The sequence below is a fragment of the Crassostrea angulata genome, chromosome 9 (genome assembly GCF_025612915.1).
Source record: "Crassostrea angulata isolate pt1a10 chromosome 9, ASM2561291v2, whole genome shotgun sequence".
Classification (NCBI taxonomy): domain Eukaryota; kingdom Metazoa; phylum Mollusca; class Bivalvia; order Ostreida; family Ostreidae; genus Magallana; species Magallana angulata.
In genome coordinates, this window is record NC_069119.1 from 16,371,754 (window position 1) to 16,384,151 (window position 12,398).

Sequence of the window (12,398 nt, forward strand, 5' to 3'; positions counted from 1 at the left end):
TCTATAAATCCCTAGCATCCATTTCCATCGATTCTTTCTGACTTTCTTTTGTGTCTGATCAATATTCAGCTCAGTCATAAGGTAAGTAATAATAAAAATCGGTCGATTTTTTGTAAAAATATTTGTTTTCTAGCTGACAGTAAAATTTTCCGAAGAAAATATATACAGTGTACATTTCTAAACAAAATTCCTAATTCAATTTTTTGGTTATGTTCATTTTAAATTCATTTTCTTTATCAAGCTATTTAATTAGTTTTTACAAGAACTGCAGAAATTTGAAAATATAATATATGCAAGTGCTGCACATTACAAGAAAAAAAAACCCCGTTTTTTGCACTCGTTAACCAGAGTACAATATATATATTTTTCATTCACAATAATCGCATAACATTTGATATACTATTACATCGATTATTACGGTAAAACAGAGGATTGCCGTAATGCCATAACATACTCTAATATTTCATTACATCTGACTTACTGAAAGTATCTTATCATGCAGCAATAATCATCAATGAAAATCAATGGCCAAGAACAGTATAGTCGTACTTTTTTTTTTATAGATGTTGTTCAGTCAGATCTGCGCAATAAGCCATGTACAGTACCGTCAACGCGGATCCCGTATCTGACCGCGCTCCCCCCGCGGTTATTTAATCCTTTCCGCGTTACACCATCGCGGTTAATTCATCGCGGTCCTCGCTGCAGCCATGTTTAAACCGCGGCGGTGTGACCTACCGTTGAACAAGGTGATCGGAGATTTTTACCTGTACGCTATTAGACAATAAGACGGCCACCTAATATTAAAGATATGTAGTGATAATGTCTGATGAATGGCTTCATTTCACATTAAATGATTACGTATTAAATGCACGTTTTCAAAACTCTCTATTGATTTTTAAGAAATAATTATATGCAACCGTAACAGTTTTCATGTAACGGTGGATAAAGCTATTATTTCGAAGACATTTTATTTTTATCATTTTCTTAATATAATCTACATGTAGGATAAGATAAAAACTAAAAAAAAAATACCAATTTTTTAATGAGTTTAAACTTTTCCGATTCTAAATATTTTTAAATCCATATCAAGAAGTAGCACATCTTACGGCTTGGTCTCTCGATGCCAAAGACAGTAAATGTTATACTATAGTCCGTGACAAGCACATGCTTCACGGTGAACGTTTACCTTACGATCAACGGCATAAAATGAAAATTTTACTTTACTCTGAAAATACTACATGATATTATCATTTTATGTGTGTTGATTATAAATAAAGGTGCTAAAATATGTTGTAACAGTTGCGAATAACGTTTTTCGTAGCCCCCCCCCCCCCCCCCCATCTTGAACTTTTTATGACTGTCAAAGTAAACTGTATTTAACTTTAGTCCCAATTGTTTTACACAGAGGTGTGAAACCATCGCACTGACAGGAAATCCACTCTACGCTTGAACGCACAGAATACACAGGTATAGACTGGTGGGTCATCCGTGAAACGAGTGACCATAAGGATTTCTACCCGTATCAAACAATTTTACTAACAGTTACAATAATTATTGTGTCATTTTATTTCGTTCTTAAATTGTTAAACGTATTTTAAGATGTTCCTCTCCGCAAAAAAAAACCCATTAAAGCTTCAGTATAAACTAATCGAGAGAATGAAAATTAACAGAACGAAACTTTTTTCCTTTACCATGGAAGAAACGCGTAGTGCAGCTAGCAGGCTGATTTGATTGACAGGTGTAGCACGTGGACTCTAACCTGCATGTTGGATTCAATCACAATGTACCCTATTATTATATGAATATCAATTTATGAATATCTAAAATTGGTATAGTTCAAATGAAAGTAGGTAAATTACGCCTTAATCTCTCTCTCTCTCTCTCTCTCTCTCTCTCTCTCTCTCTCTCTCTCTCTCTCATATGAAGATCATAAACAGAATATTTGCATCGACGACACTCTGTAAGCAAAATACTGGCAACATGAAAATTCAAATGTGTTTCCTGTTTTTCTTAAAATGTGTCAAATAAACAACCCAAGCACTGACAGGAAATCGTTCTCCGCTTGACTGCCCATAATACACAGGCCTGAGACAAGTCCGTGTATAAAATCACATGGTGATCGATGATCCCCGATCAACCAGTACTTTGCCATAACGATATTGTGAACAAATTAGTTAAGTCTTTCACTGTGTGTATGTCCACTTCTTTTTAATGAATTAAACAGTCATCATATTTGAGGTCAAACTACTTGACATTGTACTACATCTTATCTAAAGTAAAGCAGTAATTTTAATTTAGTAGTATAAATGCCTAGCGGGTATTTATATGAAAACTTTACCTGTATCTTGTTCGCTTCATTAACTCTTAATAAGTTTACTCTTTATAAAGAATGTGTATATACACAGAATAACAACACAGAAAAGTTGTTTCACACATTTATCGCAAGATGAAAAAGCTTTCAAAAATGGGAAACTTCAATATATTTTAAATTTCACAGCATAGCATGTAAAAAGTTCGTCATAATGACAAGTAGTTAATACATGTATCATAAGACACACACAATCTCATTACACACACAAGTACGTGTACGCCGATCGTCTCTAATCCACAAAGTCAAAAACGTCGTCATGGCACTCGGTCAGCTGAGGGATAACGATAGACTTCCTCTTCAGACGCTTATCGTTCCTTCTCAGGCACTCGTTTATCTTTGGAACCACACGCTCCCTCCAAGCTTCGTGAGACTGGAACTCTGGGAAGAAATACACAACGTACTGTTTCACCACCTGTTTCCTCACTGGATCCAGTTCTTTCTTTGCTAACTTCCCGCCTCCATACCAATTATACTCGTATCGCAACTGTCCTTCACCGAACAGTTCAGGAAACAGTTTCCGTGTAAGGTTCACCGCGAAGTTGCCGGCATTCCTGGACTCCCGGACAAGGACGCGAAGTTCAGAGTCATCAATCTTGAATTCCGGAGGGATTCCTTCAGTTGTGGGCGTTGATGAAGGGGTCTCTTCTGCGCTAGTCTGGCTGTGCATCGCCGAATTCAGCTGCGTCAAAGTGTTGTCGCTGGACTGCCTCCTTATAATGTCAATAATGATGTTTGTATTGGCAATGGCTGTTGTCAGTAGAGTTTCTAGATGGGTTGTGCGCCTGTTGGTGGCATCTATCTTCTTATTAACAATGTCGACGGATTTACGCAGATCGGACACTTCCTTCAAAAGCCCGCCGACGAGAGAGTCACTATCACTGGTGGATAACCGGTGCGGACGGAATCTCACGACTGGTGTAGAAGCTCTCGGAGTTTGAAGTCCTATGGGCACAGATGCAGGCACAGCAACAGGCGGAGTCTGCGGTCCAGTTGGCACAGATGCAGGCACAACAACGGGCGGAGTCTGCGGTCCAGTGGGCACAGATGCAGGCACAACGACGGGCGGAGTCTGCGGTCCAGTGGGCACAGATGCAGGCACATCAACGGGCGGAGTCTGCGGTCCAGTGGGCACAGATGCAGGCACAACAACGGGCGGAGTCTGCAGTCCAGTGAGCACAGATGCAGGCATAACGACGGGCGGAGTCTGCGGTCCAGTGGGCACAGATGCAGGCACAACAACGGGCGGAGTCTGCGGTCCAGTGGGCACAGTTGCAGGCACAGCAATGGGGAGAGTCTGTTCGTTTACAGTTGGAGGGGAACCTGATGTAATCATTGAAGCTCTGGGTTTCCCTGACTTTGTCTGCAATATATTAAAAAAGAGTTGCATTATAAATGAAAATAAAGTGCCATGCTATGAAAAAAAACCAAAATATACACTTATTATTAAGCCACGTGGGGGGTGGGGGTGGGGGGGGGGCTGTCACACGCACGACAACACAAAGTTAATGTCAGTTACACAAATTTAAATATGATATATTTTAATTAAATTAAGTAAGGTAAGTTAAGCAATCTTTTGAAATATCATTAGAGATATTGTATTATCTCGCACATACCCACATTACAAATGGAATACACGCATTTCGGAGATTTTTACATGTTATTTGAATAACTGGAGAAAAGAAGACAATATGACAATTGTACATATCTATAGTCTGTTTAATAATTAACCAGCAATTAGGTAAGAACTACTTATTTTGTGAACATTATTTATTTTTTATTCAATATTATTTCAATAAATCAATTTTTCTATAAACGTAAACTACTATCTTTATTTTTGTAATTATTCAAAGGTTTCAAATATCTTTTTATTTTACTGCTTAACATTTTTTGAATACAGACTATAGACAGGTAAATTTTAAGGTATCACATTTGGCTGGAGGCGAGAATACGAGGTGGGGATGACCCCCGTTTTTACCGTGGGTAGACCTAACAATTACATAATCTTGTGTAATATCCTTAAGCGCTTAGCACATTAAATCAACTACTTAATGATTTCAGTGTTGTAATTAGGAAAGATGGGTCGGATAAATCATGAACTTAAACTGCGCATAGTTAAGATGCACAAGGACGGTTTTTCGGTTGCTGCAATTAGAAGAGAAATGCGGTTCCTTGGGTACACAGTTTGTCGGGACACAATATCTTACTGGATTCACAAGTACCAGATCGGATTGTTTGGGGACATTTGTGAGTCTGATATTCCGCAAGTGTCGACATGTGTAAGCTTAAGAGATGCCGAACTGATAAAGGAGTGTATCGCTAAGGATTGCACGGTTTCGAGCACAGAAATTCATCGAGTGTTAAAAGAAGATGGTGCGAGTTTTGGACTAACCACCACTAAGAGGGCTATTGCTGCAAGTGGCTATACTCATTCGAAACCAAGATATGGACAAATGGTCCGTGATGCTAACAAACTGAAACGTGTTGAATTTTGTGAACGATTAATTGCGGCAGATGACACTTTCGACAATGTGATATTTTCGGATGAGTGCTCCATTCAGTTACATCAGAACAAACTGCACAGTTACCGTCAAAAAGATGCTTGTGCCGCAGTGTTACCGAAACCAAAACATCCACTCAAGATACACGTTTGGGCTGCTATAAGCAAACGAGGAGCTTCAAAAATTAGACTTTTCGAAGGGATAATGGACTCTACATTCTACGTGGAGAACATTTTGCGCGATGCACTGGTGCCATTTATCCAGTCGAAGTTTGGTGGAAACGACGGACACAGGTTTCAACAAGACAACGACCCGAAACACACGTCAAAGTTGTCCAAGCAATTTATGGATGAGAACCAGATAAATTGGTGGAACGATTGGCCTGCAGGTAATTATCTAATTTGTAGATTATGTTAATACATAATTTAGTTTTTTTAATTTAAGTTAGTATTCTGTTTATGACTTGTTTATATGCACATTGTTCAAAGTATAAATAAAAAATTATAAATATTAATCAAATTGATAATGCATATAATTAATGAAATTATTTCTAGTAATAATTTATTATAATATTTTTTTTTCATTTATCAATGATTATTTTCTTTTCAGAAAGTCCTGACCTTAACCCCATCGAAATGGTGTGGAACGAGTTAAAGAGATGTGTTGCCAGGGAAGCCCCGAGGACAAAACAGGAGTTGCAAGAGTGCGTTGTGCAATTTTGGAGGACCGAAATGACTGTGGAGAAATGCTGTGCCTACATTGACCATGTGTACAAAGTTGTGCCAGTGTGTGTGTTGATGAAGGGGAATGCAACCGGTGATGTGCCAAAAAAACTGTTCAGTGAAAGATCGCGAGGGAAAAGCATCGGGCACTTCAACAACTTGCTGACATCAGACAAGGACGTTTGTGCTAGGGCCAGTAACCTTCTTCAACCGTGGATGTGAAATTGTGTATACTGTGCTCGTAATGTAGAACAAAACTTTTGACTGTGATTTTGTGTGCAGTTTGTGATTAGGTATAAAACTCAATCAATTGTTATTTGCAACAATTTAAACAAATCATTATGTCCGTTGACGGCGAGGTGTTCTTGTAGAAAACAATCGTTAAATGTGAATTTTGTGGAGATCAATGTTTAATTATATGTATCATGTGTATGAATGAGTAATAAATATTTCTTTAAATCCATATGTACAAGGCTTTAATGTTGGTTTTTGACAAGATATCAACATTTAGATCGGGATCGGGATTAAACATTTTACACCAATTTACATGCATGAATATGTGGTAGCAATACAATAATTTAAGTAAATAATATTTATTGAATTTATATAATAAAATGAAGAAAAATATAAAGTTTACAAATGCATGCATGCATAACTATTTGGTAGCCTTCTTCAATGTATATAAATCAATTTTTATAATTTTCAAGTACTAAATATAAATGAAAACAAGACTGTTTAGTCACTGACTAGTCTTAACGGATTAGATCAATTTACTCTTATAACAAAAATTATGCAAGCGGGTCAAAATTCCATGTCTGGTAAAATAAATGAATAAATAATATAATCATTATAATTAACAATCGTTAAATTCTTTATCTACGTCGTTTATTACTATTACATTTTAAGTAAAGATATAAAAACTAACGAAGTTGAAAAATTTACTTACGAAAGACATGGTGGTTTTCTGACGCTTCGGTGCTGGGGTTGGGGGTGATGGAGGTGGTGATGGCGATAACGGGCTTGCGGGAGGTGTTGGGGATGAGGGCTCAGTCCTGGTCTCCAACTCTCTCATCTTCACTCGAAGTTCCTGGTCGGATCCGGAATCAAGGACAACGGCTCTGTCAACTTCTTTGGCCCGGCCCCACTGAACATCATACTCCTCACCAACAGTGATCGTAATGTCACTCTCACATCGGAAGTATGCACGACTCCGCACTTGAAAATTGTCATCGCACAAGTACCGCACAAGAAAATGTCTATCTTCACGCACACTAGAACGCCTAGCCATTGTTTTATGAAAATCACAGAATATACGTGTATATATCTTTTCAGGGCAACACTTAGTTTAAAACTGAATAAAACCCGTGCGATGTGAAGAATCATACAATTTTAATTATGAGTACCTTTTGTGTTTTAATTAGGAGAACTGATTTTCCTTTGAACATTTAATTGTGAGCATGTGTTTTTATAAGGCTACAACTAGTCGGTCTACAGAGCTGGTTGAAATCAATTTTCCGAACAAATTATAAAAATTTTATCAAAACAATGACGCTTGTTACAGCAATTATAAGGACGTGATTTTCCATAATATGAGCGATTAAGCCACTTTTAAAATTTGAATGAATTTTTAACGGTTTGATAGGATAAAAAGATAAAATGATATTGAAAATAAAAATATACATACCTGAATAATTATAAAGTAAAATATTTAATTTAAGTAAATAAGTCTTATTAATTTTACATTTTTTTTGTTAGATTTTAAAATTTAATTTAATTGTATATCAATATATCAATAAGTTAGTAAAGCATAATTTTTCAACCACCTGCGGGTATGGCCCAATTTTCCTTGGATTGTACAGATAACAGCTTTAAATGATTAGAATTAAAATATTATCCCAGTATTACCAAATAAACAGCTAATATTTAAAAAAAATATTTACCTTCAAAATATGTGATTTTCTATAAAAGGATCATGATTATCTTTATGCATTTGTTAACTTACATTTACGTTTAATGCATGTTATATTTTTTTTAATCGAGGGAGATAACTCGTGTTCCTTGTCGATACTTTTTAACACCTGTAATCGATCGTTCAAACCGCGGGGGTGTTGTCATTATAGGTGATTGAACCGCGGGGGCACGCGGTTTTTACCTGAGACAGGTGTTTAAACCGCGTTGCAATTTGGACCGCGGGGGTGCGCGGAAAATACGGGATCCGCGTTGACGGTACTGTAATTTAGTACAGGGCATGAGACAACGCCCATTCCTGTGTATATTTTCGACCGTTTATCTCCTTCACGAAGGCGGATAACAAAAAATGACCACCACCCCTGATTTTATCGTAATCTCTAACTGGCAAATCCCGAAAGACTTTAATGATAATAATAACCTTACGCTTGCAGTGTGTAATACTAATCGCATGTATACATAAATAGTATACCTTATATGATTAACGGTAACAATTATGCAGCCAAGATAATTCTTATTCAAGGGACGGAGCATCTTCGCTAGGCAATCGTAACTACTCGGCCGTTTCCGTTGATAATAAGTGGAAATGGCCGAGTAGTTACGATTGCTGCACTAGCCAAGGGTCTGTTCCCCATCGTAAATCCTTGGCTTGCGATGATAGGGACAGAGGAAAACGTTTTAAACGTCTATACATATAGTATACTTTTTGATTTAAACGATAATGATACGTAATTATTTTCAATCTTATGGACGAAAAAGTCCATTTATAATGTTATTACGAGGGTTGTTCGGAAATTATTGAGACATTTTCTCTTATTCTTTTAGTAAAAAAGATAAACCCTTGAAATTTCACCATAACGTTAATAAGGATAGAGACTATCAATGTGAAAAGTTTCTTGTCCATGGCATAAACAGATCATTCCTGGTAAACTGACCAACGTACCTTGGTCCAGTGACCCGGCGCAACCGCAAACTTTTCGCAACGTCATTTTAACGCTTCTTATTGCTCTTGTCTTTTAAACACCTTACAAACGAATTATTATTTATTTTATATATAAAAATTATTATTTATTTCTCATCTTTTGTTTTCATTTCAAGATGTTTTCATTTACATTTTCTCTCATTCTTGTTATTTTTAGGGGATGAATCGAGTTATTTTTCCCGAAAGTCTAATTACTGTGAATGTCTCCTTCTGTCATTTTTTTTATATATATTTTAGAACTGTTTACAACAGTTAGTGTGTCAAATGTACTCGATAATTAATCCCTTTGGCCTAATTCTAGTTAAACAATCGGTGAAAAAATATGATGAACTGAAGCTTTATACCTTGTCTTGTCATCGTATAGTTTTTGTAAGCAATTGATTGGTCTAAAAAGGTTTTCTTTTGAGATTTCCACTAGTTTGACGGTTTTCAATGCGCCGCCTTGATGTCAAAATTCAATGTAAAGTCGTTGTCAGATTTCTCTTGTTTGGTAAATATATGTGTACCATATCCGTATTTCAACTCGAACATCAGTGAAACTTAATCAAACGTTAGTCGCAAAGAATAGCAAAATGAACATATTTAATTTGATTTCTTTTATCATTAACTGTAATTCTACGGACACTTATAAAGTAGATGTTTAAGTTGTTAAATCTCCGAGTTCATGGCTGCGCCAGGTACCCCGACCACCGATTTGTTTATCTACCGTCGTAAACAAAATATTAAATATTCTTTAAATATTACTTTGTTTTATTATTTGTTGGCATTTCTTCGGTGTCTATGCCAATTTTCACCAAAATTCGTCAATTAAAAAAGAAAATATTCGAGTTGTCTCAATAATTTCCGAACAACCCTCGTATACTAAAAATATATAAAATAATTTTGTTTAGCTTGCTTTAAAGTCCCTTAAGTTACACTCATATATATATAAAACATTTAGTACATGAATCTATAAACGTATCCCAATTGCTGCGTATTGGAATGTAGTTATGAAATTTCATTCTAACATGCATCAATAAAAAAAATTAAATACTTTTTTGCGCCAGATATACATCTCTTGTATCAGATATCCTTTGTGATTGTGTCAATGTACATGTACTTCCATTTCATTATTGACGGTCACATGAAAAGATTCCATAAATTACTTGTGTTTTAATAGAAAATATATCTCTTTATATCAAATATAATTAACTTGTTGCTTTATGTGTTTTCGTATCATAAAAATATAGAAAAGCCATTTCTCAAAGAAAAAGGAAAAAGAAGCAAAATAATTGAATTTAAATAAAAGGCCTTCAACCCTTAAAAAAAAATCTCTCTCTCCCCACAAAAAAATTAACAACCCCCCAAACATGCGCATGCGAGGATCAACATTTTTTTCATGAAAAGGGGGGGGGGGTTGGGGTTGTAGAGGAATATCCATGTTTGCGGGGGGGGGGTGTGTAGAGGAATATCCATGTTTGCGGGGGGGGGGGGGTGTAGAGGAATATCCATGTTTGCGGGGGGGGGGGGGGGGTGTGTGTAGAGGAATATCCATGTTTGCGGGGGGGGGGGGGGGGGGTGTCAGATGTTTATCTATTTTCGTTGATTTCGCTACGTAAATTAAAGATCATATTTTTAATTTGTCAAGAGGGTCCAGATCCCTCTTCCATTCTAGATCTGCGCATGGTGAAAGCCAAACTACTGTAACCAAATGTACAAAACACATTCACAGAAAACTGAAGGAGTATATTAGCATATGCATATGTAGATAGTTTTTATGAAACAAAAATCATCACAGAAAAAATAAATTACATGTGCACATACATATAACAAATATAAAATGGGACGCTTACATGTCATTTCCTATATACGACGGTTGTTTGATATTAATGTGTACTTGACAGCGCGATAACGCTTTGCACGATTTCTTGGACGATGATAACCTTGAATAGAGCTAATCAATGTCTTTTAATCGGTATAAACACGAGCCTTCAGCTCCAAACAGTTTTAAACTTATTGGCATTTCGCTGACCACCTTTGTAAAAATGGTTGGGAAACGGGTTGAGAATTTTTATAAAAAAATAGAGCTTACGAGGGTTGTCCCAAAATAATGTAGACAAGACACATAATTTATAATCTGTTCACTGCAATTTCATTAGACTTCTATCTTTTTTTCAATGACCCTTTGACAACAATGCTGAAAAGTTCAGATCTGTACTTTGTTTATTTCTCAAAGGATGAATAATTAGTAACAACAAGTTTTGTCAGGCGGCGCAATGTTCAACGTCGAACATTTCCAGTTTTACGTTGTTGCTAAACCCTCCACATCGTTTACGATCTAACATTTACGTTTTATTTCCGAAAATGTCTTAGAAAAAATAATATCTTTAAACATGTACCCAGCATGTACATTCAATATATATTTCTAGTTTTGATTTTTTTAAAAATATTTTTTAAGTACAAATTAACGATCTGTCGGCTCCAAACTTGTCCTGTATTACTTGTTGTCTAACGTCCGTCTTACCGAAATGCGTCGTTCAACATTTTGACGTCCATTGATATCGTTTGGGGTTTCTTTTTTCCACTTATTGTCATCATACTTGTTCAAATATTTTGAATGTTGTTTAACTACTTATTCATAAAACGCATTTCTCATCGATTTTGTTCATTTCATTTACTTCCAAAGCCGCTTAGGACTTATTTCATAGTCTTTACAAAATAGTATCAGTTAATGCTGCGCCGCCTTAAACGCTGACAACGTCATTTTATTACTACTTTACTTTTCAACTTGTCACAAAACGCGCTATAAAATATTTAAAAGTTTTGTTATAGCCAAAACATTTTCTGAGTAAATAATAGAACTATTATCAAATATCAGTGTATGTTTTATTTGAATTTTTTTCATTCGAAAAGTACTTTTCCGCCCAATTTTCAATTCATTATGTTGATTTTAACTTTTTGTTTTTGACATTGCGCCGCATGTCGAATTTCTGATCTAACATGCTTTCATTTCACTTATTTAATCTCAAACAATATTCAATTTTAAAACATTATTTGAATGCAAATTTCTTGTACCCTTTGTGGCACAAATTTCATCTTCTTTTGTCTTCGATTAACTGAATAACGCCACTTGTCTACGCTATTTTGGGACAACCCTCGTATATAAAGGTTCGCACCAAACTCGGTCAAGCCTGGTCATTCGGTAATGGCTTAATAAATGCAGATTTAAACTGAATTGGAGAAGTTTATGGGTCTGATAAGGTTATTTTATGAGACAGTTCGAAGGTGGCACAAAGTCCGTCAGGGATCGTTATATTGACAGATGACCAAAAAAAAACAAAAAAAAACCCGGTAGTGAGTACAATTCGCAACGCAATAGTTAAAAATGCTTCCTAAATTCAACCGAACACATTTTGCAAATATTGTTACTGATGACAAAACATTTCACTATTTCAAACTGGTAAGCACATTTCGAAACAAAATGTAATGGCTATAACTACATACATGTACATGTACGTAAACAGAGTAGAATGACTGTAGTTGCAAAATGAATCATAACTCAAAGAAGGATCTTTATTGCATATTCTTTTCATATGACGGTATATGTACATGTATAGCCGTACAAATCCCGATGTCGATTGGCAATCGTTTTACAGGTTGGTATAACCTGTACTAAAAAAGCTCAACAAATATCATAATAAACGACTTCGGAAGTTCCTGTGTCAGGATTTACATATAGGCATGTCTTTTTATTTCAAATTAATGCTCCATCACATACATCTGAGCCTGTAAAGCAGTTTTTAAGGCAGTTGTTGAATTCGGAGAAATTACTGTCCTGTCACACCCACAATACTCTCCAGATCTAGCCTTCTTGATTC

The 12,398-nt window shown here is 35.9% G+C and overlaps 1 protein-coding gene across 1 annotated transcript; it reads right to left on the minus strand.

The window, feature by feature from the left end:
- Window positions 1-2,297: 2,297 nt before the first annotated feature.
- On the minus strand, window positions 2,298-7,261 carry LOC128163146 (mucin-2-like). The gene is made up of 2 exons (XM_052826663.1): window positions 6,538-7,261; window positions 2,298-3,731 (listed from the first exon to the last, which is right to left on the minus strand). The coding sequence occupies exons 1-2, from the start codon at window positions 6,877-6,879 to the stop codon at window positions 2,601-2,603; spliced, it is 1,473 nt and encodes a 490-aa protein (XP_052682623.1). The 5' UTR covers window positions 6,880-7,261; the 3' UTR covers window positions 2,298-2,600.
- Between the last annotated feature and the right edge of the window lie 5,137 nt (window positions 7,262-12,398).